The sequence below is a fragment of the Cyprinus carpio genome, chromosome B8 (genome assembly GCF_018340385.1).
Source record: "Cyprinus carpio isolate SPL01 chromosome B8, ASM1834038v1, whole genome shotgun sequence".
Taxonomy (NCBI): Eukaryota; Metazoa; Chordata; class Actinopteri; order Cypriniformes; family Cyprinidae; genus Cyprinus; species Cyprinus carpio.
The window spans coordinates 15882661-15910457 of NC_056604.1; the positions used below are offsets into that span (position 1 = coordinate 15882661).

Sequence of the window (27797 nt, forward strand, 5' to 3'; positions counted from 1 at the left end):
GGAAGACCTACTGTAAGTACTTTCTGAGTACACTTTTAAGAATAAAGGTTCCATTGAAGAACTATTAAAAAGCCACTTTGGGTTCCCCAAAGAACCTTTCATGGAACACTTCTTAAAAGAACCATTTTTTCTCAGTGTGAACTTTTAATAATCTAAAGATCAGTTTTTAACTAGAGAAACTGCAAAAGAAACATTCAGTGGATGTTACAGGTTCTATATGGAACCATAAAATAATGTTTATTTTTAAGGATGCATATGATAAATGCTGTTTCGTAGCCATGTTTTGCAATAGTGTTCATTTTTTCTTTGTTGCTATAATCTCATTGATGTTTTTCCAGCCTTTGAGTAAAAAGGCCATGGTGGCTATTAAAACCAATTTTTTTTTATTTATCTGTTATCCTCTTGGGTCCAGCACATGCACTAATTAATAGACTAGAATATGAGCTAATTTGTTTGAAAACAGCATTGTTAAACCACATTCAAGATCCTGCGGCTCATACCAAATATATTTTGTCACAAGAAATCACAATTCTTGTGGCATCACAAATTGTGATTAGCAGAAGCCTGGAAGTGGGCCTAATCAAGCATGTTTTAAAAGCCCTCCAATTGGGACTCGAGCTTTATGAATATGCAAATTGGTCGGTCTTGAGATCTGCAATCAGGCTGGTGGTTGCCCAGAGAGATATCTGAAAGTGGCTTGCTCTCTGCCAGTGAAGCAGACTGGGTTTCCATGGATGCATAGGCTATATATGTAAACAAATTGAGCTAGATCTCGATTCTAAAACTAGTGCAGTGAAATGACAACAGCATTGGAAATGCTAAGAACAAAATTCACTGTAGGCCTTCTTTGCATTCATATTGAAGACACACAATGGCATAGGACAGTACAAAAGTACAAGAATTAGGATGCATCTACAAATAGAGTTTTAGAATGCTACATAGTTTTTTTTTTATTTATTTTTTTTTTTACAAAGATTTACAGCAAAATGAATCTGTGTAACATTACAAAACTCTATATTAGGTTACACTTTCTGAACCGACTAAGAACAAATAACAAATACCTAACCTGACCATCCGTTTATTAAAGATGATTTAGGAAGCCTAATATAAAACAGATCTTTTTTTCATCAGATTTATGAAAAGAAGCCAAGACACTGTGAGTAAATAGTGTCTGTGTTAATAAAGCAGTGAGCATGGTAAAGTAGGCAGCGCTGGCTTGAAGTCATGCAGATATAGAATGGGAAGTGACAGCCAATGGCTTCCTAATAATGGTGTCTGCTGTGTGTTGGGCTCAGTGGTGGGCGCTACATGGAGAGGCGCTGGGCAGGAAATTGCAGCATGCAGGGAAATGTGCCTCCGTGCTGGGATGTACTACATGGCCCTCACATTCTTTCTTTCTTTCTTTCTTTCTTTCTTTCTTTCTTTCTTTCTTTCTTTTTTATTATAGTCTCTCTCTACCGTTTAATTGCCTCTCTGTGAGCATGGAATGGAATACTGTAATTAAAGCCTTATCAGCTCTGCTTTGCAATGAAGGACATTGCATCTCTGTTATTTTTTCTCCTCATCCCCATTTGTAACCTTTATCGGTTTCTCATTCTTTTGTTCCTGTACATTTTTCACGTCTCTATAAGCTCAAGCCCATAGCTAGAAATTATGTTTTTAATCGGGAAGAAGTCATCAATTGTATATTTTCATTTATCCCTAATCTCTATTACCACTGAAAAAAGTAAAAAAAATAATACAACTAAAATACAAAAATACATTCTTCAATCTGCAATGTAGGATGACCAGGAAGGAACAATTTTGTTTTATAGAGAAAAGCGTTTTATCATTAGAGATTTTCACACTTTTGTAGTTATTGGAGCACTTGAACATAAATTAGCTGTTCTCTATTTAACTGGAAGTCTTTAGATTTTAATAATATTGTATTTGATTTTCAAAATGATCTATCATAAAATGTCACAGTTTAGTCTGAATATAAGTTTAGCTAAGAAACCACTAAGCTGGTTTTGATTCACCATAATTTATCCATTTAAACCTGTAGTAAATAAACAAATATGGTATGTAAAACATGTTAAAAATGGTTGAACTCATAAGCGCCACATACACTTTATAACATAATTTGACTTTTTGACTCTTTTCAAAATTAACAGCTGGCCTCTGTCTCTCTCTCTCTCTCTCTCTCTCTCTCTCTCTCTCTCTCTCTCTCTCTCTCTCTCTCTCTCCACTGCCATCCCAGATGCAACCGACTAATTCAATCTACACTTTCAGCCGTTTCCTGTCTGCATTTTGCAATGTTTATGGCAATTAAAGGACAGCTTAACTTGTTTTACAGCTGTGGAGGCTTGCTGCTGCTGCGTGTTTATTTCTCATGAGTGGGCTACATGATTGAGTTTTTTGCGTGGTGAAGAGCAAAGGGAAGCGTGCATGAATACAGTCTAGATTTGAATGTAGGCAGAAGATTTTTCGTTCTGCCAGGAAGGCCTTGATCGAAAGCTTATCAATCAGAACACTGGCTCGCCTATTCAGTGTGGTGAAACAGCTTTTCCATGGCATTTAACTACAAATATGAGGCACTTTTCTTTTGTTGGGTTATGTAACACTGGCATTTTCATAACAATCATCAGATTATTTAATGGTGGACATATCTCTTGGTATTGATTGGATGTAAGCTACTGTTGCAGCTCTGTGGAGAATTGAAGCCTCAAAGAACTACAGCACTGGGCATTAGAGGCCTGAATGATTTAATGAGGCAAATTTAAACAAAGGCCTATATCACTGCCAGCTCACATCTCACTAAAGTGCTACATGTTAGTCTCCAATGGTGCTTTCTTTAGAGAGCTCACTATGCGCTTAGAGCAGTGGAGCAACTGCCCCATTAAAGTTTTGCCCTTTCAGTTAGCAGATTTGCATACAATTGACATTTTAGGCTCCTTTTAGAGTGTTAGTAGCTATATAGTCCAAATGAAATATGAGGGTGTGAACTCTTTAAGTACTAATGCACCAAAAAATTAACATTCTGTCATAATTTACTCACCCTCATGCCCTTGTATGACTTTTTCTTCTTCTGTTGAACATGAGATATTTTGAATCATACACTAGTCAAACTTTTCCAAGAATTTACAATGGGAATAGAGTTTTCAAGACTTCAAAAAGACACAAAAGCACCATGAATCTATTTTAAAGTAGTGTATGCTTGTTATCAGGTTTTTTGAAGTCAAACGATTTCTGATTAAGACCATTTGTTTGAACTGGCTTAAGAGCTTCATCTAAAAATCTAACTGAATTTGTTCTTAGTGGCTACTTTTAAAATGGTTTTATTGTGGTTTTTTTGTTTTTTGCCAATTTGGAGCTTAACAGCCTCTCTTCCTCATTCTCTTTCATTTTATTGAAAAGGGTGGTGGTCACCTTTTATGTTCCATTGCAGTAAAGCAGTAAATCACATAGGTTTGCAAAGTATTTTCATTGTTTGTGTGCTCTGTGCCTTTAATTGCTCACAGCCATTGTGCTGTGACAGTGTGTCTGAAGGGGCCAGTCATTTCCTTCTCCGTCACGCTTTTCTAAATCTCTTTTTCCAGAGCTTGAAATACAAACTCTTTGATTACCCCCATTAGAACAGTCTGCCTCAACAATGATGTCCTGTGACTTTGCAAGGAGGCATCTGAAAAGATCTTGGTTTCCAAGTGATTAGTGGTCATAGGACAAAGAGAGCTTGGCTGCAGAGTCATTCATAGAATGAGAAGGAGGGTTGTTTGAGTCATTTCTGGTATAAAACAAAAAGCCAGCATGAATTCACACAATTTCCCCTCAGCACACCATTTAGAAAATGTGTAATGTATTAGACATACAAATGTTTAATAGTGACAAAGGAGGGTCTGCACATACTGACTGTGTCAGAAACCTGAAAAATGTTGACTTCTCAGGGAGAATACAAAGGTAGGAAGGCATCAAGGCATATTTGAGTCCAATGTTTGCATAACATCCTACAAAGATGCCTCCATCTGGTCGATTTTTTGAGGGCAGCATGAATGCATCATTTGTTGCCTACAGCAGTCCCAGCAGGATTTCGCCGAGTTTATTTCTAATCATGGCTGGCCAAAAATATGGAGTTGGCTCTGGCTTTTCTAAAAAATTGCAATGCTATTATTTGCTGCAGTTTTTTGTTGTTGTTGTTGTTTTGCAACAAAAACTCACGGATAATCATTATTATTATTATTATTTTTTTTTGTTACCTTCATAAACATATATGAGTTAGGCAGCACTATTGGCATAAAGCAAATAATTGGACACTACAATCTACATTAAAACACATAGCAAATTAGTTGGAGATGTCTGTAAAGTCAAAGTTCTCCGAATTTTGAATGATCTAAAATAGGGCTGGGCGATAATTCGATAATGATAATTATCGCGATATAGTTTTACTCAAAAAAACGATATGAAAAGTTCGATAAATGTTCTGATATAATGTTTATGTGCCAAAAGCAGAACAAAACAGCGCGACTCATTTTGAATCGTGCCACACGGACCGTTTATCCGCTCGGTGCGAGCTCACTAGAACAGATCAGAGCCATTGAAAGACACTTTTGATCAATATAAAGCATCCTTGCTAAATAAAAGTATTAATTTCTATAATTTCTTTCACACACACACACACACACACACACACACACACTTTTGACACAGACACAGTGTACACACACACAAAATACTCCAAGCTTTTGATTAGAATAGTGTATAATGTTACAAAAGCTTTTTATTTCAGATAAATTCTGATCTTTGTGTTCATCAAATAATCCTGCAAAAAAAAAAAAATGTGCTCAACTGTTTTAAATATTAATAATCAGCAAATCGGCATATTAGAATGATTTCTGGATCATGTGACAATGAAGAATGGAGTAATGATGCTGAAAATTCATTTTGATCACAGAAATAAATTACATTTAAAAAATATTTTCAAATGTAAAGCAGCTATTTTAAATAGTAAAAATATTTAACAATTTTACTGTTTTTGCTGTACTTTGGATCAAATAAATTCAGGCTTGGTGAGCAGAAAATAATTCTTAAAAAAGAACATTAAAAATCTTGCTGTTCAAAACTTTTGACTGGTAGTGTAGGCTGATTATTCTTATAGATTGAAACAAATGTGCTTTATCAGGTATAAAAGGTATGAAAAGTGCTCGGAGTTGCTGCAGGGAAAAAAAAATGTTGTTGGAGACGGGCTTATTATTGAAAATGCAAACTGATGCAAACTGATTCTTTGAAAGCGGTAGAACTAGCGGTTTCTCCAGTAACAGCTGTAACAAAATCAGCTCCGCTCATGAACGCTTCTTTTATTAGATAAAATCAAAATGCCGTTGAAACCTTTCTGAAGACAGTCCTTTCCCTTTAGAGATACATTCATATAAAACACCCATGACGTGTTTTGATTTTAAAACAGCCACAATTATAACAATGTATGGGAAACACTGGCAAACAAAACAAAGCAATTGAAAAAATTTAAAAATAAATCGAAATATCGGAAATGTGTTTAAAAATCATATCACCGTTATTGAAAAAAAAAGTACATATTATTGTCCAGCCCTACAGCTCAAGGGCTGTTTCTATAAAGTGGGGCAGTTCCAACTTTGCAAGGAGAGTCTGACGTTTCTGACTCAGAGACTGTAAGTACATTTTTTATATTTAAAGAATTTGCCACTGATGATTCTAATGCGACTTTAAAGCAGTGTATAGTAGCACTTTTTTTGTTCTCCAATCACAAATGCAGACATGGTTTTACATTTACACAGCACGATATGCAACACAATGCATAAAAACACAGTACAAGTCATTATAATCAGTAATTATGTCCTCACTAGATGCAAAAAATGCCTAGTTTGTAATGGGTTTTATTGGTTTTGTCTTGTCGTGCCAGGAGACGACAACACAGTGTTTTTGTATTCAGCCAATCACAACACACTGGATAGCTGGCCAATAAGCGTACACCTCGCTTTTTTAGAACAATGAGCTTTGTAAAAATCAACGCATTTCAGAAAGGCTGGGCATAGAGGAGCAACAATAATGTACGTTATGTGGAAAATAATGTTTTTTGAACCTTAAACCGCATAAACATGGCATTACACCAAGTACACAATGTTCTTTTTAGCAACGTCATATGACCCCTTCAACTTTTTAGGTCCCACAAGCAATTCAAGTGATCCAAAAACAATGTTAAATCATTAGGCTGTGGTGTCAGTGTTGGTGCTTTCATATTTACCCGCATATGCCACCTATATATGCCATTTTCAGTGAAATCCAGAGTTTTGTTGTCCATGTAGCAGCGTAAAAGGACTCTAAGATCCCAGAAATCCAGCAGAAGTCAGCCAATCGGATTTAGAATTAAGCTCTGTTCTGTACTTTACATTTTAGCCAATATTAGGTAATCCAATTGTTCTTTACATACAGAATTTACATATTGCTCACAGTATATATCTAAGAGTAGTGTGCTTGAATAGCCAATACGGTTTCATAACTTCATAACATAATATGCTAGGTGTCTAAGTCTCTTTACTTTGTCTGTCTTAATCTCTCTTTTTCTCTTCATCTTTTCCTCACAAATGGAGCACCACATTCCCAAAGGAGGTTTTAGTGAGACAGGATGAAGGTAGACAGGCATTGCCCACTCAAATCTTCAAAAGCTTTTCTTGCTTTCGTGATGGGCTTGAGCTCCTAACTGCACAAACAGCTATATTTCACCAGTGGTGATTATCAACGAATTATGAATTCTCCAACCAATAAAACTGCAACTAGTCAAACATGACAGAAGAAGTAGACATAAACTGTTATTTACACACAGATTTCTAGGTACTGCAGATGTACACTAAATCCATGCTGTGCTGTATTTGACATCCTGTGTCTGGCTAGGAGTAGTGGGTCATTGTGTTGGTTACGTTTTCGGTCATTGTTTTCAAGCTTCTAGGTTACTGCTGTTTCCCAGCAACAGCTTAACTTTGCTATCCCAGCACTAGGGTTGTGTGGGTACAAATTCATGTTGTCTTCTGCTTATAATGCTTTACCTAGAATGACATCTGTTGCATGAGGGAATGTGTATTTTTTGACGAATAAAAGCAAAATCCTTGCTCCGTTTATGAGGTGGCCCACAACTGTACCCAATCAGTCAAATACACTTGCCTGGATGCCCAGGGAGAAGAGGAAGCTACACCAGGAAGATTATGCAAATTGAAAACAATATTTTTAGTTTGTTACAGATTATAAGAAACTTTGTTGAAAAAAATTGGTAAATAAGAGCTATAAAGTATTCTGCTTCTTCTTCTTCTTCTTCTTCCACTCTGGAAGTCTATGTCAGCCCATAGAATTACTTGCAGGAAAGTTATGAAATTTGGTACACAGATAGAGGAATGTCTCAATATTAACCATAGCAAATTTGGCGCTTTTATCTCAAACTCTCTTGTGCCACCAATATGCCAAATTTGCAAAATCATATTTCTGCTAATAACTTTTGAACTGCAAGGTGTAGAAGAAAAACTTATGCATTCCAATGCATCCCAAAATTTAAATTTCAGTCAAGACTTTAGCAATTTAGAATTTAGAAAAAATCTACTTTTTTTATTCATCCTAGACAGTTTGTCTGACTTTCACCAAAATTTGCTCAGATCATCTTCAGAGCATTCTGGCAAAAAGTTGTCAAAAGCTTTTTGATATACGAAACCTTTTTCATACAGCGTGTTAACAAATTTGACGAAATTTGTGCAAAAATGGACATAAGGTTATATCTCCGCAACGCTTTAGCGAATTCTGACCAAACTTAGTATGTGTTAACAAGCATGTTCCAAGGGCATTTGAGTAATTTTGGTAAAGTGTCACTTACTGGTCAAAAGATGTAAAAAAAAAAGGGCCTTTCTGCTTATAACTTCTGACCAGTTTTGGCTCATACAGATTGTTGCTTAAAGAAAATCCCATACTCCCCACTGGTAATTACGACTTTGTGGTGCCGTTTATGTGCACTTAGCTCGTAAATACACTGAGTAATTAAAGACAGATCCTTAGCTCTTCATTTTTTCAGCACAGTGCCACCTACTGGTCAAAAATATGTCTTCATTTTACCTCTGTTGTGCTTGGCCCCAATTCATTTTACCTCTGTTGTGCTTGGCCCCTTAATGGCTGCTTGCCGCTTTTATTTTTGATTAAATTAAATTAAATTAATTAATATTCTTAAAAATAACCGTACCCTCTTACTACATACATATTCCTTATTATTATTTTAAAAATATTTGTGCTCATTAACTGGTCTGCATATAATGACTGATTTGATTATTTAACCAGCATACCATGTAATTAGATAGCATTTCTGATAAATTGATTTCCCTAGTATATTCCAAATGAGATGCTGTATCAATACATATTTAAAATTGCAATACTGTCATTTTCCATCTGTACCCATATAATCTCAAGTAGTTTTCCTCATAGGAATGGATGCGCAGCCATGCTCTTCAAGTTAGTTAGAGGAGGGACTCCTGGGGTCCAATTGTGAAACCTGCCTCTCAGAATGCAGAGATGAGAGTAATATATAATGTTAGGGGATTTGTTGTTTAGCATTTGTAAATCACAAGCCTTCATAATCCACCAAATAATGTTGACCAACAAATCACAGCCTACTCATTGTCTTCTGGATCTCACTTCTGTGCTTGCATTGTTTTTTGTTAGCCCTGTTACTTCTTATGAAACAACCCCTTGTAGCTCCAGAGTGTCTAATAAGTCTTCTGCAAGTCGCTTAGGATAGATGTGTTAGCTAAGTGCTAAATTAATGTCAATGACCTACAAGTGAGTTCATAAAAAGTGTTAGTATTGTGCATTTTAGAAGACAGGCTGAATCACAAGAGGCAATCAGATATTATATTATGATAATGCAGCACATGCTGCCAGACAAATGTATATTTTGTGTTTTGTTTCATCTTTAATTCAATAGTTTATTCATTGTGTTCTCGCCTCTTTCCCCCTACAGTTACAGAGAAAGAAGTTCAGCAATGGTAAGTTATCTATCTATCTATCTATCTATCTATCTATCTATCTATCTATCTATCTATCTATCTATCTATCTATCTATCTATCTATCTATCTATCTATCTATCTGTCTATCTATCTATCTGTCTATCTGTCTGTCTGTCTGTCTGTCTGTCTGTCGGTTGTTCTTATACTATTGTATCTGTCTATTTTTCTATCTAGTTCTACACATACTCCTCTGCTCAGTGTTTATCCTCCTCCTCTCATCCCTCTGTTGTCTGTTTTGGCACACTGGGCACATCATGCTTTTATACCTCCATCTGCTTTGGCCACTCAACACAGCATCATTTTACATTTCCTCATCATTTTGTAGTTGTGCTTCCCAGGGAAAAATCTCAGTGTCTACCCTTGAAACACACACATTTGAGAGTAATGTTACAGTCAATCTCAAATGTCAGCGAGCAGGAGTGTGTAGTTTGGCACATTTCATTTAATGTCAGTCTGTCACAGAGTCCAAGCGCTGGCACCTTAGCTGGCATGCCCAAGGTCAGTCCAGTCCTGGCAACATAAAACCAGTGAGGAAGGACAAGGATGTGGTGCTGCAGTGGGTGCAAAAAAGCTGCTTTGGGACATATAGGTGTCTATGTGGTGCTGCAGTGGGTGCAAAAAAGCTGCCTTAAACATTATCTTACCCACAATTCATTTGCAGTGGGTGCAAAAAAGCTGCTTTTTTCATGGTTTTAGCCACAGTGCTTTTGTGGTGCACAAATGTCAGAAATGTGTGTGCATTTAAACTTAAATATTATCGTACTTGCAATTCATGTACAGAAGTTTGGGGTCAGTGAGTCTCTTATGCTTTCCAAGTCTGCTCTAATTTGATCAAAATAACTGAAATATTGTGAAATATTATTAGAATTTAAAGTATTATAAAATGTAGTTTATTCCCGTGATGGCAAAGCTGAATTTTCAGCAGCCATTATTCCAGTCTTCAGAGTCACATGACCCTTAAGAAAGCATTCTAATGCTGATTTGCTGCTCAAAAAACATTTCTTATTATTATAAGTGGTGCTTAGTATTCTTTTGGTAACAAAATAGAATGTTCCAAAGAACCGTTTTTTTGTTTTTGTTTTTTGGAAATAGAAATCTTTTGCAACATTATGAATGTGTTTACTGTTGCTTTTGAACAATTGAATGCCTACTTGCTGAATTAAAGTATTTATTTCTTTAAAATAATGTACTGATCCCAGGCCTTCAAAAGGGGCGGTTCATTGCGATTTCACTTAGTTTATAATGTTGCTGTTTGAGCATAAACAATATCTGCAAAGTTACGAAGATGAAAGTGCAATGCAAACGGAGATATCTTATCTTTATATTCTATAAATATAAAAGTCTTATAAATTTCTGGCAGTTTAATGCCTACAAAAACGGCTGGTAGGGAATACTATGAGTTACTTCCCGGGTTTGTGACGTCACAAACCCTGATAAACCCTGCCCTCGAGAAAAGGCAGCAAAGGGGGGCGAGGCCATTCTGTGCTGCTTTAGAGAAGAGGAAGAGAAAACTAGAGGTGCACGTAAAAATGTATTCATATATGAATCACAATTCTGCCTTCTAATGATTCTAATGGATTCACAAGTTTCAAAATCAGTATTCTAAAGCAACGATTCTTAAAACTGTTCCTCGCATCCCCCTGCTCTGCACATGCTCTGCATCTCTCTCTCTCTCTCTCTCTCTCTCTTCAAGCTCAGCTCCAACAATGAACTTTTCCAATTATACACTTATTTTCACATAGCTATGAGAAGCGTTAAACATGGACGCGCATGCAGTTGCCATACTGTACTGCGGGAGATTTAGACGCTCACTGGAGGCGGTTTAGCCAATCACAACACACTGGGCTAGCTAACCAATCAGAGCCCATCGCCTACTTCTGATAGAGGGGCTTCATAAAAGCAGGAAATGATAAGCGTGTTTCTCAAAGAAGGGACAGAGAGGTGTGGAATAAAGGTAAATTATTGATTTTTTAATTATTAAGCTTTTTTTTTTTATGAAGCATTAACACATATTAGACTGCACCCCATAAACATAATAAAGCCTATTAAAAATTCAGTGAACCATCCCTTTAAACGGTGTAAGGTTATTCTAAATAAGAACTGTGGGATAGCGTCATTGGAAACAAATAATTGCAAAATAACATTTTGGCATGAAACAAGTGTTTTAAATGTTTAAATAGTAATACAAAATGTGTATATTTGTTATAAGAATTTCTGTCTGTCAAAAAGTAATAAGTACAAGTTACTTGTAGCTATAGATTATACAGTTGTGCTCGTGGATATCTTCTTCCTTAAAACCATAGCTTAATTTCCAAGTTTATTGACAGAAATGGTGTGTTTACTTCCAGGAGTTGCATAGTCAGTTATCGCTTGTTATTTTCCTTATTCATCAGATGGTCAGTGAATGGACTGTGGTGGCATATCTGAGGCTGAGAGTAATATTCTTGTATCTTTTTTATGAGTGGTTGTGATTTTAATCTTTGTTATTCAATCTCAGAGCTGAAATTTAATGAAACTGGCATAAACTTCTTCGTCCCTAATCTCAAACTGAATTACAGAACTATTACATTAGCCTGACAGAATTGCGTTCTCTTTCATAAAGGCTACAGAATTCATTGTCCTCTTATCCTAGACATTCTGTCACTGATAATACATACATAAATGAAATCCCCAGCACTGACCAAGAGTTCCACTCGCTTTTTGCATATAAATGACCATTTTTATATGCGCTGATGGGCATTGATCAGCCAACTACTTTGCATTACGGATAACAAGGCTGAATTAATGGCTGTGCACAGGTTAACCAACAGCCCCGGGAGCAACAATTAAACATCTCAGTGATTAATTTAGTCATTTGTCTTTCCCTGCAGGAGCTAATGGACTCATGTGTTCTGAACAGCATAATGAAAGTCTGTATTTGAATATACTGCAATCTACTGAAGTGCCCGTTAATGGAGGGCACAGCTGAAGTGCCATAAGGTGGCGAGACTTTTGTCAGCAGTCTTGCTAAACAAAAAGTCACATTTTTAACTGTGAAATGTTAAAAGCTGCAAGTGGATAATTGAGTCGAACTCAATAACCCAGTTAGCTCAATTTGTGAACAAATCATTCCGATGATTCATTCAAAAGTGTCAACTCACTTCAGTATTCAATCATCCGTTTTACTCAGATGTACAGAAGATGTGTCGCTACTTCTACTTCTTTGCAAATTTAAAATGTGATTGTTTGATTGCAATGTTGTTCCAGGGTTAACAGGGATGTTGATGCTAGAATGTCATAATTGGGTAAACATATTAGTCATACAACACCACAAACGAGCACGGAACTACAGCATTATTACACTGTTATCACATAAAGCACTGCTTAAATCTGCCTCCAGTAACTGCCAATGAACACAAAAGCATTGAGATTCCTTTAACGTTTCCCCTTCCATTAAGAGCCAGAGAGGTTCAGAAGTGATGACGGTCAAATGAGCAGCTGTGTGAGGAATGACAACATAATTTATTCAGGAACAAATGGACAGCTCTGTTGAAGAGACTAGTATATGTTTTGTTTTGGGTGCTGGTATCACTACCATTCTTTCTTAAAGGCATAGTTCACTCAAAAATAAAAATTATGTCATTATTTGCTGAGCCTCATGTGGTTACAAACCTGCATGACTTTATTTCTTCTGTGGAACACACAAAAAAATATATTTTGAAGAATGTTTTAACTGGTTTTGTCGGTATATTAAAAGTTAGTGGGACATAAAACATTAAAAATTTATTTGTCATCAACAAAAGAATGACTAGTCTACATTAAAAATGGTGACATAAACCGCCAACATCAACTTACAAGAAACCTTACTGGTTCTTGCATGTCACATGACCAGACTTTCATGTCACCATATTTGATGTTGCCAGTTAGGCCAGCTCCAAACCATCAATAATCTGCTTGATGGATGTTGAACTCATCAACACTGGTCTTTTCAGCAGGGAAGTGACGTTTAATTACTGATTTTCACTTCAGCGATCCAGACAGACTGAACTGATATTGTAGGCTGACATAGTCGAATATGGAACTTGTATGGACAGTTTAATAGCATGTAATTAGAGAATGAGGCAGCAGCATTTCTAGAAAGTACCCTTTAATAGACACTGCAATGTAAGATGCCTACACTTCATCATCACATCTCAATGAAAGCTGATGTTCAACAGCTTTGATGGGGCAAATTTGTTTCAATTTGAACATTAAAAATGTAATTCCTTTGAACTATGCTGCATTTATGCACATCATATTTGAGGTATGAGATCTTTGTGTTCCTTGCTTTTCAAAAAACAGCAGGCGTTGCTTTGACAACAGCGGCGTGGTCAAATTTAGCCGCAATCAAGTCGGATTAGCTGAAAACGAAATGCTGTTACCCTTCTCATTTGCTCTGTGCTCACTCGGTGCATGCTTAATGATGTGGAGAGTTTGAATTCTGTGTGTTGAGAAGTAGAAGGTTGTTCAGAGTTTCCTGATGGGGCGTAACAGTCCCCACCACCACCACCTACCACCTTTGCCAATGAATGGATAAAGCATGAATCATACTTACAGAGAACATTTTCTCCTTTCTTGAAGCTGTAAAAATAGCCCAACTGATTTGTGAATCATCCAGTTGACTGACTGTTTTTTCCTGACTGGTGAGATGTTATGGGGCAATTGCTGAGACATTACACAGCTGGCATTGCTCCGCATGTGGCCAGAGGATGGCGTCATAAAGCTACAGGAGGTTATAGACCCCTGACCCTCTGCAAGATACTTGTGTGCATGTGGCAGAAAACATCTTTGAGTGGTTTTATGGTTGTGTACAAAATCCTTCGTTGGTACACATAACTTCTGGACTTAAAAAGTCTCATGCTCAGCTGAACCATTCATAATAGTGAGTAAACTTACTGATCATGGCTGTGTTTAAGACTTGCATATCCTTTGAATGTTTAATTCAGCATTTAAACTTACAGTCTGCATTAAAATGGAAATTTGCCAGTTCTACTTTCTTTTGTCTACCTGTTTCCTATTCCTTTTCATATTCCTATTTTTTTTTAAACCCAAAACATTTGTTTTCAGGGAATAGACAAGTTTCATTTGCTCCATTGTTAAAGGATGTTTATTTGTTGTCTGAAGTCCTAAATTAGTTCTGAGGTATCAGAGTCTGCAATCATACTGAAGGCAAAATTGGCATCAGTCCAAACCAAATTGGGGTATGCAAACAAACCCATATGACCTTGTGCTTGTCCTGTCCCTTGTGTTAGCAGAGTCTTCTTTCCTTTAAGCGAGGAAGTTCCTGCCTTTTATCATCAGGAAGGGGAGAGAAAAATAGACAAACTGAGTAAGAGAGAGGCTGTTGGGAGAGTTTGGTAGCTTAAATCACACTGAATCTCCATTAGGAGTTTCAGCATGCGAGTCAAAGCTGAGAGTGTTGTGCTGAGATAGGTATAGACCCTCTTTCCCTTCACGCTCACGTTACCTAACAGCCTGATAAACTGAGCTCCACTAATAGTCTGCTTGGGTGAGCTTGACATTAGATATAAATTTAATGCAGTATTTGAGTGTGACAGGCAGCTGCACAGATGAAAATTACAGCTTGATTAGAAGGTAAGCATTCATGAGAGCTAAACAATTTAAAGTGCAGTTCTGTTCCTATTGTACCCTGCAATGCAGCTCAAAAACATTTCTAATTTTCATGTGTTTATTACATTTAACAAGAAGTGTCACTGCTAAAACAGTCATATGTTTGCCTTGTTTTTCATTTGAAAACAGGTAAACACCCTTAAAACAAGATAGTCAAACAAAATAATATAAAATAAAATAGTCAGTTTGTATTTTTTTAAGCATTAATCTGACAAAATGTTGCTGTGGTTTATTATATTATATTATATTATATTATATTATATTATATTATATTATATTATATTATATATTATACAGTAAAAACAATTATACATAAATTATTGTTTAAAAGTGTGGTTGGTTGGTTGGTAAGTATTTTTTTATGTTTTTAATGTCTCTTATGCTTACCAAGGCAATATTTACTATATATCAAAAATCTAATAATCCATGATATTGTGAAAAATTATTCGAATTTAAAATAACTGTTTTATATTTGAATATATTTTAAAATGTAATTTATTCCTGTGATGGTAATGCTGAATTTTCAGAAATTACTTCAGTGTCACTTGATCCTTCAGAAATCATTCTAATATGACAATTTGATGCTCCAGAAATATTTCTTATAATTATCAGTGTTGAAAACATCAGTGCTGCTTAACATGGAAAATGTGATATATTTTTAAAATCGTTTGTAACATTAGGGGCCCTATTTTAACAATATAAGCGCATGGTCTAAAGCGCAGGGTGCAGGTGCACTCAGAGTGTGTCTGAATCTACTTTTGGTAACTTAGTGATGGGAAAACGGTTGGCGCTCATGGTCTAAATGGGTTGTCCATATTCTCTTAATGAGTAATGGCTGATTTTTAGGTTTAACATGCAATAAACCAATCAAAGTCTCATCTCCCATCCCCTTTAAAAACCAGTTGTGCTCGCATGGTGGGTTCTCTATTTACATGGAGGAATGTAATTTTACATTTTTAAAAATGTTTGTGTGCTGCTGCGCGTCCCTGTGTGTGTAATAAGCAAAGTGTATGCGCGTTGTGCACCCACCTATAGGCACATATTACTAACACGCTCTTTAAATAACAAAAAAAGAATAATATTTAGACCAGGTTTGAGTTGGTATTTCAGCTCCACAAAATAGCAACGCCCCAACAGTGCACTTAAACACACCTCTTTTTTAGATCAGCATGCCCATGGGTACAAATGCATTTGCTTTTTAAACAATGCGGCACAGGATGGGAAACTGAGAACTGTGTCGGGCTGAAACTAGCAAAAACACTTGCGCCGCATTGCGCCGGTTGTATGATAGGGCCCTAGGAATGTCTTGACTGTCACTTTTGATCAATTTAATGAATCCTTGCTGCATAAACCACATGCTGAAACTTAATTAAGTGTTTTGTTATTTTTAGTGGAATAAGGAAAAGAAAACTTGAAAGCTTAGAAAACGAAAGAGAAGGTTTGACCAGCAGGGTATAGTAGACAGGAGACATCAGTTGCTACCTGTAGTTTAGTGAAGTTTCCTTCTTGTTTCATGTCATTATCAAGTCACAGCAGGGTTCAGGTCTAGCTATAATTTATTTCTAACTGTCAGAAAGAGAACAGACTTCAGAGATCTTATGAAGCAGGAGGCAGAGTATAAAGACATAAGCCTATTTTGTTAGCATGGAGATCAGTCAGGTGCTGTGCTCACAGATGAGACAGTCTTCTGTAACATCGTGCCCGCTTTTCAAGACAGTGTATGAAATTATAATGTTTTTTTTTTTCCCTCTTCCAGGTACAAGGGCTTCATAAAAGATTGCCCAAGTGGTCAGCTTGATGCTGCAGGTTTCCAGAAGATCTACAAACAGTTCTTCCCCTTCGGCGACCCCACCAAGTTCGCCTCATTTGTCTTCAATGTTTTTGATGAGAACAAGGTGAAGTGCACATCACTGTCAGGGTCTTGCACAGCAGAATTTCTTAAGGGCTGGAGTAGGGCTGCACAATTAATTGAATTTCTAATCGCAATTACAATTATGGATGCCACAATTACATAATCGTTTAAAGTGCCAATTAATCAATCAAAGTCCACTGTGTGATTAAGATGCATTTTTTTCTTTCTACGTAACCTTAAGGGTTTTTCCTATTATTTTAGTTTTACTATAACATTATAATACCATTCATGTTTTTATTTGTTTATAATTTAAAGAAGAAACCAATCCGATGTATAGTTGACATTTGAGGCTTAATACTGTAGAAAAGCACTAAAAGTTTTTCAGTTAGAGTGTTTTCAGCTTTTCATATAAATATATGGCATGCAGTTGCATCAAATAATGGTATAAACATCATTCAATGTAAATTGTAATAATCATAATGAATAATCTCAATTACAATTTCAAGGGAATAATCAACAATTATGATTTTTGTCGTGCAGCCCTAGGCTGGAGATATTCGGACTATCTCTTTGTCTGTTCTTTACTTAGTATATATATATTATATTATATATATATATATATATATATATATATATATATATATCACTCTTGTCATTTAGATCAATTGCAAATCAAGTTTCCAATGCAGAGCGATATTTGTAATACACATGGAGTTGTCTATATAGAACATTCTATATCAGACACTTATGAGGTTCCTTTACTGTTAGGATGGTGCCTATGTAGACAGCAGACAGCGAGAGACCTCAGGTTTTGCAACAGTACATATGTATATGGATGGAAGGTGAAAGGTTAATTATTCTTACCCTCTTGTGAATTGTGCCCTGTTCCTGTTATTAATTATTCACTAAATAGCCTCAATTTGTTATCTATGCAATCTGTAATGTGATTAGGAGCCAGTTACCCCTGCCAGATAAGAGTCGTCTGGCAGCCAAACCACTTTCAGAGATCACACACAGTCAAACTAGTCCCTGTGTTTATTTATAGGTTTTGAAAGGCACCGCTGTTAGTGAGAGACATTAGTCTTGGCCTTTGTTGGCTCTTTTCTAGTAATCTGTACCACTGCAGTGCTTTTCACCTCAGATTCACTTTTCCAGTCACCGTCTCATGGTCAGTGTTCTGGAGATGTTATCAGTCTGGGCTTGTAAGGAACTGCAGTGATGTCTTACAGAACAGACTCTGTAGTCTGACTTTAGAACAGAGGTCAAAGAGACACAAACTCTGCCTTCCCTGAATTTGTGCTCCAGAGTTTTGCAATTGAGTGTCTGTTCCTGCAAGTTACCAGTCTTATTCTATGATATTTAATTTGTGTTACCCTTTTTCACATTTAATTATGTTACAGCTGTGCAATGTAAAAAATATAAAAACTACGGAAATAATTAAATGTGTATTTCACCCAAAAATGTAAATTCTGTCATCATTTACTCACCTTCAAGCTGTTCCAAACCTGTATGAATTTCTTTCTTCTGTAGAACATAAAAGAATATATTTTGAAGAATGTGTGTAACCAAACAGTTGATGGTCCCCAATATATTTCTATAGTATTATTTTTCCACATTATGGAAGTCAGTGGGGACCATCAACTGTTTGGTTACCCATATTCAAAATATCTTCAATATCCAAAGCAAGAAACTCATACTGGTTAAATGATGAAAGAATTTTGATTTCGGGGGTAAACTATCCCTTTAATCAGGTCAGATATAAACTCGCAATTCTGACTTTCTCAAAATTGCGAGATATAAATTCACAATTATGAGTTATAAAAACAAAAAATCACAATATAAAAAAAAAAAACAAAATCAGAATGGTGAGATATAACATCCAGTTCTGAGGAGAAAAAAAGACTGATATGTTGTCAGAATTTAAAATCAAAAAATTCCAATAAAGAAATAAAAAACAAAAATGAAAAAAAATTCAGAATTGCAAGATGTAATGTTGAAATTGTGAGAAAAAAAGTCAGAATTGTGAGATTAAAAAAATCGCAATTACCTTTTTTATTTTTTATTCAGTGGCGGAAACAGGCTTCCATAGTATTTTGTTAATTCAATTCAATTCAATTCAAGTTTATTTGTATATCGCTTTTTACGATACAAATCATTACAAAGCAACTTTACAGAAAATTCTACAATATTTAGTATTATCAGTGGTGACTGTCAGTTCATGTGCAAATATGTGTTCAGAAAAATCAAAAAAAGACGTAAACAAACAGACGATTAACGCTATTAACAGCAATTATGCAATCAAACTTAGAGCAAAATGTGGTAGTTCTGTATTGTTTCTGGGTTAGCATCATAAAGGGGTTGGCATCATCTCTTTTCAGGTGTTCTGGATCCAGACTGGAGCTTGTGTAAATCATCCACGGGATGTAAATCCCGTGGCAAAGCAAGAGAAAAACAAATAGAGACATAATTAGCGTAGCTGCTGTTCCAGCCAAGTAAAATTAATTAGATTAACCCAAGCTAAAGAATATAATGCACATTTGTCAGATATAACTGCAGTCCAAAATTGAGAGATGCATTATTTGAATGCTAAAGAAATCTAGCAAAGTGTGTCTGAACCCCGAACATTATCAGGAGGCTATTCCAGAGTTTGGGATCCACGAAAAAGCTCACCTTCTTTAGTGGACTTTGCTAGGTAATCAAAAGTCCAAGGGAGCGTGATGGGTTGTATCGTGGTAGAAGACTATTTAGGTACAGGAGATTAAGGGCCTTATAAGTAAGTAAATTTTTGTAACTGATACGGAACTACTAGGTAGCCAGTGCAGAGACTGTAAAATTGGGGTAATATGATCATATTTTCTTGACCTGGTAAGGACTCTAGCCGCTGCATTTTGGACTACCTGTAGCTTGTTTATTGAGGATGCAGGACAACAGCAGTTAAACAGCAGTAAAATCCATTAAATGTACTATACTTCAGATTGTGTAGTTTCAGCATCTGCCAACAGGGGCTAACAGGGTCATGATGATGAGCCAAACCTCAGCACCTTTATATGACTGGAACATTAAACTTGACTTGACCTGATCCCTTCTTTGTGCAGTCTTAAGGAAACACTAAACCCTTATGACCATGTAACATTCAAGCAGATCATATAAAATTCAAGTCTAGGCAGGGATATAAGTAATGTTTTATGTTGTGGAATACAACTCTGAGCATAATGAAAGCCATCATTAAAAGTGAGACAAAAGATGAAATAAATGGCTGTCCTCCAAAATGTAGTGCTCTGAATATTGCAAGTGTAGTAGGGCAGTAACAGTAACTGTTGTTGTTGTTCTCCATGACAGACTGCATGAGACAGCGAAAGCAAATACACTCACAAATGTGACTCATAAGGAAGGGTGGCAAGAAATTGAGTCACCTAGAGTTTGCCCGAGGCAGATAGGAAATGCCCCAATTTGGTTTAATGAGATTCTGTGGTTTGATGACACCAAACTGAACCTTTGAACCTCAAGGCTGTATTTGACCGAAACCTAACACTGCATGCTAGATTCAGTCTGCAGATTGTATAGCAGGAACTGGAAAACTCATAATGTTGAAAGGAAAATGGATTGAGGTAATACAGAGGAATTCAGTAAGTAAACATGAATTTGATTCTTGTTCCACCAGTGAGTGAGAACATACAGTAATAGCTACATTGTAGCTAATGTAGTTTTTTATTATTATAATTTTTTTATTGTATCTTTAAGCTACTTTAGTACTACATTGTAGTAATTTATAAATATATATAATATTTCTTAGTATTAGGAAAATGTAAAAAATTTTATTATTGTTTTCGTTTTTTTTTTTTTTTTTTTTTTTAAATATTATTGTTATAATTTAGCTTGGCATGTGAAGGTTTTTTATGTTTCATTCCTGGAGTCTCTGTAGTAAAGAAAAAGTAAGAAGTAACGCAACATGTAGGATGCTTGATGCATGTTATCATGTTAAAATCTGGTTTATAATTGGTTCTTATTAGATTACAAATAGTTAACTATCAGTTATATTTGTAAGTGTTTTATTTATTTATTTATTTATTTTAAGTATTATAAGGGCCTTGAGGTATTTGGTTAAATGTAATTTTTTCTAACCTTTTTTCTTTTTTTCTTTTTTTTTGGCTGAATGTATCAGATTCGATGGTAAAGCACAAAAAATATATATATAATTTATATATGAAAGTGCAAGGGTAGTGAATGCTTTTTGTTGACATTTATCTTTCATTGTCTATAGTGAGCCTTTAGTATATAGTCTAATTGCTGACATGCATAATTGCATTTTTTTTTTGTTTGTTTACATGCTATTTGTACTCTGTAGTTCAAGAACAGTTCAGTCCGAAATAATACATTGCAAAAATAAACAATTGCAAATCAGGCAGGGTCACCTGGGTGTGAAAGCTTACCAGTGGAACAATGCTTTGATTGGATAATTTTATTCACAGGAACTAAATGCTGTCTGTCATTGTTAGTGCCTCTTCAGAAGTTCCTCAAGCCCACCAGTTTAGTCTGATGTGAAGATGACAGAAAACAGAGTGCATAGTCAGAAAAATTCATGCAATAAAGTAAGGTTTGAAGATCTTAAAGCTGTGAACTAAATAACATGGTTTTAAGACATATTTTAGAAGATCTTAAAGCTGTGAACTAAATAACATGAAACTGCATTCATTTACTTCTCTTGCTCTAGAGAGGTTTCAATAGACCAATCATAAAATGTGTCATAACATATCTGCTGGATATTTGGAAGTGGAATGCATTTTGTAATGGCTGGTGGTGCCAGCCTATAGCCCCAAGGAAGAGCAGGGGGTGGGACAGGAATAGCAGCCCACTGGCCCATTTTATTCTGCCAATCAACAAAAGGCTTCTGGGTAACACTTTACAATAAGGTTCTATACTTAAAAATTAGTTAGTGCATTAGACACCATGAAAAAACTATGAAAGATTGTTTTTACAGCATTTAACAGGGTTCATTGTTAGTTAATAGTGTATGATCTAATGTTAGCTTTTACTGTTAAAATGTATTAGTAGGCTGTTTGTAGAAATTAATTTAAATAAAAGGGCAGTATATGTATATATATATTTTTTCCCCACAGGATGGACGGATTGAGTTCTCTGAGTTCATTCAGGCCCTGTCTGTGACCTCACGTGGGACTTTGGATGAAAAGCTCCGCTGTAAGCAAGTTTTTGATTAATAAAAGCCCATTCAAGTGAGAATCAGTGAAAGACAGAAGGAGTGAAGTACCTTTGTGAGATGCTTCATAAAACAGTAAGCATTCTTAAAATACAAAATCCCAGCAATGACACTTAAGTCACATTTAAAAATCAATGTAGTTTATATATATATATATATATATATATATATATATATATATATATATATATATATATATATATATATATATATATATATATTATATATATATATATATATATGTTATGTTAGGACAACATATTTGAAACACTATTAATACAATTATTTGAAAAAAAGTAATCCAAATTAACAAAAAAATCATAAATCAATTACTATTAATCGCATCCAAAATAAAACTTTTTGTTTACATAACACAATGCATATTACTAATCAAAAATTAAGTTCTAATATATTTATGGTAGGAAATTTACATAATGTCTTCATGGAACATGACATTTACTTAATATCCCAATGGTTTTTGGCATAAAAGAAAATTGATAATTTTGAACCATACAATGTATTGTTGGCTATTGCTACAAATATACCCCAGCGACTTATGTCTGGGTTCTTAGTGCTAATTCAAACACAAACAAACACACACAAAAAAAAACACACTGTTTACACAAAAAACTAGCACACTACACATGCTGTTGCGATTAATCGCATCCAAAATAAAACTTTTTGTTTACATAACATATGTGTGTACTGTGTATATTTATTATGTATATATAAATAAACACACATACAGTATATATTTTGAAAATATTTACATGTATTTACAATACATGTATATATTTATATTATTTATATTACAGATAAATACATTTAATATATAAACGTAACATATTTTTCTTAAAAATATACTGTATGTGTGTGTATTTATATAGACAATAAATATACACAGTACACACATATATTATGTAAACAAAAACTTTTATTTCGGATGCGATTAATCGTTTGACATCACTAATACATACACACATACATACTTTACACGCCATATTCTTCAAATTCGTATTTATTCTTCAGAAAATAATAAAGAAGAATTTGAAGAATTTGGCTTGTAAATTATGTTTCAAATTATGTCTTTCAAATAAATATCACATGGTTTGATATTTTATTATCAAATACCAAAAAATGCATACATTTAGGCTTAAGTGTCTGAATACTTTCGGGGGAACTGTGTTTTGTTAAATTGATTAAATGTGAAAATGACCTCAGTGTATAACAACCAAAGCAATTTTCTTGCTGATATTAAACAGACTCTTTTACATACATGGGCCACATACCGCCTCTTTCTCTGTTGACTCTTCACCCCAGGCACTGACCTGTGTTTGCACTCTGCTGTGTGAGATTTAGGATTGCCTTTTGTTGTAGATGAGTGGAATGAAGTAGGGTTGTATGGGTGGGACGTCCTGGAGTCCTGGAGTGAAGAGAAAACCATAGATGGCGAGATGAAAGAGTCGCTCTTCACTGCTTAAATTGCAGTGCAGTGATTTGGCTCATACAAAGCATGCCTTTTTCACCCAATCATGCATCTATCATTCCTTGTAATGCTTACATGTCTGCACTCTGCTAACATTGCTTTTCAGTTCATAATCAAAATAAATTAAACTCAGTCTACCAAGATGCCTGATGGTGCTTTTTTCAAGCTTTTAAAAAATTATAATATAAATAATACTTTATTTAATATTTTATATATATAATATATATATATATATATATATATATATATATATATATATATATATATATATATATATATATATATATATATATAAGAAAATATATATATAAAATATATATATTTGCACATTCACAGAAAACTTTTAGCAGAATAGTATTTCTGCACACTCACCGTGACTTCTTGTTACACGCTTTAGGGGCCTTCAAGCTTTATGATCTTGATAATGATGGCTATATCACACGTGATGAAATGCTCAATATCGTAGATGCAATCTATCAGATGGTGGTAAGTCACCGTTCATTTCAACTTTAATTACAGTCGGAACATATGGCATTCATTTGATAAGTAAAATCTCTCAGATGTATTTAACATTACTTGCATTTTTTTTTTTTTTAAAGGGGAATACAGTGGACCTTCCAGAAGAAGAAAACACGCCGGAGAAGAGAGTGGATCGCATTTTTGCCATGATGGATAAAGTACGGATATGTCCTTTCCTCTTGACCCCAATCACACTAAACCAGTTAATAATCCAAACCAAAACCGAGTATTATTATGCAGCGGGCTGTTTATTTTATTCAATTAGTGGATTTATTTTATTTAATCTTTGGAAATCACTTAAGCAGACTAACTGCAAAATATTTTCTTGGTTCTGCAAAAGAAAGAAATGTGCACAGATTTGTAATGACATGAGGGTGAATAAATAATTACAGAATTTTCATTTGTGGGTGAAATATTCCTTAAAAACTAAGGATTTTTATGCAGTTCAAACTCAACAGTAATGATTATCGATCAACCATCACTAAAACCAATTTATAACTCTGATATAATATACTAACCACATTCTCATCATCAATCCAGTGCAGATCAAGGATACAGTAGGAAATAAGAGCTCATATCTGTGGTAAAGCTAGCGTCACTAACGCTGCCCTCGGGTCTATAAACTCCATTTTGGCATGCGCTACTGCTAACATTGGAGCCTAGCATTAATGCCCACTCAAGCCCTCTTCAAGCCCTGAAAGATGAGATCAGGACTTGTTTGGGAATGTTGACAGAGATGGAATGCTTTCCAATACTGTAGCAATCTCAGATCAGAACTGCACCCAATGTGGAACCAGCAGGGTTATTTTAAGGACTTAACGCTTCTTCAAACAAGTACTACACTGAGCCACATAAGGTGAAAGAAATGTTTTCATTGCCTACTCTGTTGTGAATTTTTCCTCATTGGATCAGCCTGTTAGCACTCTCCCCCTGCTGGGCATGTGGAGCATCTTAAAAGTGGGAGAGTGTTTTCCTTATGCATAATTGAAAATCCTCATGGCTGTTTTTTTAGTATCCTCTAGTTTGTATACTGATATAACCTTAAAGTCTATTCCACATTTGTTTGAAGTGTCATGCATTCGCATATAACCACAAACGACCTTAAAATAACACATAGTTGTTTGTACTCTGCATTTGAGACAGTTGTGATTCTAAACAATGTTTGTTTGTTTACCCAGAATGCTGATGGGAAGCTAACCCTGCAGGAGTTCCAGGAGGGATCAAAGGCAGATCCCTCTATTGTCCAAGCTCTGTCACTCTATGATGGCCTTGTATAGTAACAGCTTGTCTTAAGGATAAAGGTATGTTGTGCTGAATAGAAATGCATCCTGCAGTTTCATTAAATCCTGACTACAGTACATCCGATGTTTTACATATTATCATTGTTTTAGTGTACTTTTATATTCATTATCATTGGTAACAGTATAAACTGATACAGTACACTGATAACAGTATAAAGAGAAGAGTCACATAGTCCTTAGTAGCAGAAAACAGGGCATTTGTCCAAATATGATGCACCTATCACTCTCTTAAATTAGTTATTTAGGAGCTGTCTGCCAAGGCAAGAATGTAAGTCTCCAAGAGGAGAATGTAAATAAGTTGAGGAAAAGTATATTCTACATTTTAAGGGATACATGGAAATAAATAGCCAGTGATGCAATTATTTTTATATTGTTGATCAACTTGTGTTGAACTAATCAAACACAACTAATGAACTAGTTAAAACTACAATTTAGTAAATTCCTCTTCCTGTCATTCCAATTCAAAATCAGTTTTGAAAATCCTGTTGTTCACTAGCTGGATTTCAACACAAACTCATGAATTAAAAGCGAGCTGTTTCTTATAAGGATAGTTGACCCATAAATAAAAATTTTGTCATTAATTACTCCCCCTCATGTTGTTCCAAACCTTGTTTGTTCATCTTTGTATCACAAATTAAGATATTTTTTATGAAATACGAGAGCTTTCTGAACCTCCATAGACAGCAACACAACTACCACATTCAAGACCCATTCATTGTTGAATGAAGTCTTTGTTTTCTTTGCACACTTTTATCATAGCTTCATAAAATTAAGGTTGAACCACTGATGTCACATGGACTATTTTAACAATGTTCTTACTACCTTTCTGGGTCTTGAATGTGGTAGGTCTCTCACTGTCTGTGCAGGGTCAGAAATCTCTCAGAATTCATCAAAATATCTTAATTTGTATTCCAAAGATGAACGAAATGTCTTAGTGGTTTGGAACAACATGAGGGTGATTAATTAAAAACTAGAATTCTCATTTTTTAGTGAACTATCCCTTTAAATAAAATTACCCATCCCTCACTGTGAGCATTTTCTAACGGTCATTGTACAGGTACGGCAAAGGATCCAGTGTGGTGCCATCCCACAGTGCCATTCAAGGAGATGTGTCTTCGTCGTTTGACCTCTTAAAACTGAGAAGTCTCACCACAAGCAAATCACGTTTCATCCAACAATGACAGAAAAGAAGAAGCCGTCATCCTGAAACTTGTGTGTGTGTGATTGTGTGTGCGTGCACGTGTGTGTGTGAATGCTAAACTGCAGGATCCCACTGGAATTACACCAGTGCTTGTTTTCTCCCGAACAAACGTGCTGGAGACTATATGGATGGCACTGATTGTTAAAGAAAAGCATGCTGAAAAACCTAAATTAGAATTGTAAATATGTGTAAACATTTCATATTTTTTAATCATACTTTGCTGGGATATTGTGGATGTGCACTTCATATATAATTCAAGAGACTGTTGATATTTTATCTATTTATTGTTTACCTTAAAGTGTATGGATCGCAGCTGTTACAAGCCTCAATGCTTCTAAAAGCCTCTTGGAATGAAAGACTGTAATCCTGTTTTGCTTTTACTTTGGAACTTTGAATGTGAAAGGAGATTAATTTATTATATTTGCGATACACAGCTCCCATTGTGAAGAGTGCGCTGCCCATTCACTGCTGGCAAAAGTCACTGCAGAGTCCTCAAGCTATACTTCCTAAACAAGACACTGTAACCAAGCAACATGCTACAATGTTATTCCTGAACAGTTGCACCTCAAAACTGATGTAAGTACCTCTGTAATGAAGAAACTATCAGTCCACCATCTGCTAACTTCAACTACACCTCTGCCTTTGTCTTTTCCTGTGTCATTTTCCTGTCAAACAAAAGTCATAGACTTGAACTATGACACTCTCCTCTCAAAGCAAGTAATTGGGTATGTGCCGGGTGGGTTTGAGTGGGTCTCATGCTTTATCAGTCGCTCTCTGGCTGATTATTAAATTTGAGTCACTGCATAATTGCCTCTAATGTTATTTGCCGTCGGTAAGTAAGATGGAGGTTTTAATATCTGATGTGTCCCCTCTTGATATTTCAACAATGGCTGCTTCCATTTTCATCACTGTGTGGTATGTGTAGAATTGCTGTGCTCATAGCAGGACAGTGTTCCATAGGAGCACAGACCTTGTATTTCATCAGCACAATGGATTCGCTGGCACGCTTTCAAAACAATTCACTGTGGTCAACGAATCCCTGAAGTAATCAATTTTGTCACCCTAAAGGAACATAAATCAAATTCACCATTAAAAAAAAACATATAAAATAGACGTCTCACTCTCCATGTGTGCCATTTTCAGAGAACCACAAGAGCATTAAGATTTTTTACAAATATTTTTATTCAGCAAGAATGCATTAAACTGATAAGTGCAAGTAATGACATTTATAAAGTTTCAAAAGTTTTATTTTTCAATTAAATTCTGCTATATAATACACTCTATATTCATAAAAGAATTCTGAACGAAAATGTATCAGTTTCCACAAAAATATTAAGCAGCACAACTGTCTTCTTCAACATCCATAATAAGAAATGTTTTCTGCACACCAAATCAGAATGATTTCTGCAGGATCATGTGACAATGAAAATCCAGCTTTGCCATCCCAAGAATAAATTACAATTTAAAATACAATCAAATGGACAGTTATTTTAAATTGTAATAATATTTGACTTTTTTGTTTATTGTAT

The 27797-nt window shown here is 35.3% G+C and overlaps 1 protein-coding gene across 2 annotated transcripts in view; it reads left to right on the forward strand.

The window, feature by feature from the left end:
• ncs1b (neuronal calcium sensor 1b) overlaps positions 1 to 27358 on the forward strand; it is a 30100-nt gene extending 2742 nt beyond the window's left edge. Inside the window, exons 2-9 of one of the 2 annotated variants that reach the window (XM_042729965.1) lie at positions 1 to 12; positions 8999 to 9023; positions 16451 to 16589; positions 21664 to 21742; positions 23645 to 23733; positions 23847 to 23924; positions 24945 to 25067; positions 26114 to 27358. The exon at positions 1 to 12 is cut by the window's left edge and continues 977 nt beyond it. In XM_042729965.1, coding sequence (XP_042585899.1) covers positions 1 to 12; positions 8999 to 9023; positions 16451 to 16589; positions 21664 to 21742; positions 23645 to 23733; positions 23847 to 23924; positions 24945 to 25043 — 521 coding nt within the window. In that variant the 3' untranslated portion in view covers positions 25044 to 25067; positions 26114 to 27358. The remainder of the gene's footprint in view (positions 13 to 8998; positions 9024 to 16450; positions 16590 to 21663; positions 21743 to 23644; positions 23734 to 23846; positions 23925 to 24944; positions 25068 to 26113) is intronic. The other variant, XM_042729964.1, reaches the window with a different exon arrangement.
• The last annotated feature ends 439 nt before the right edge of the window (positions 27359 to 27797 follow it).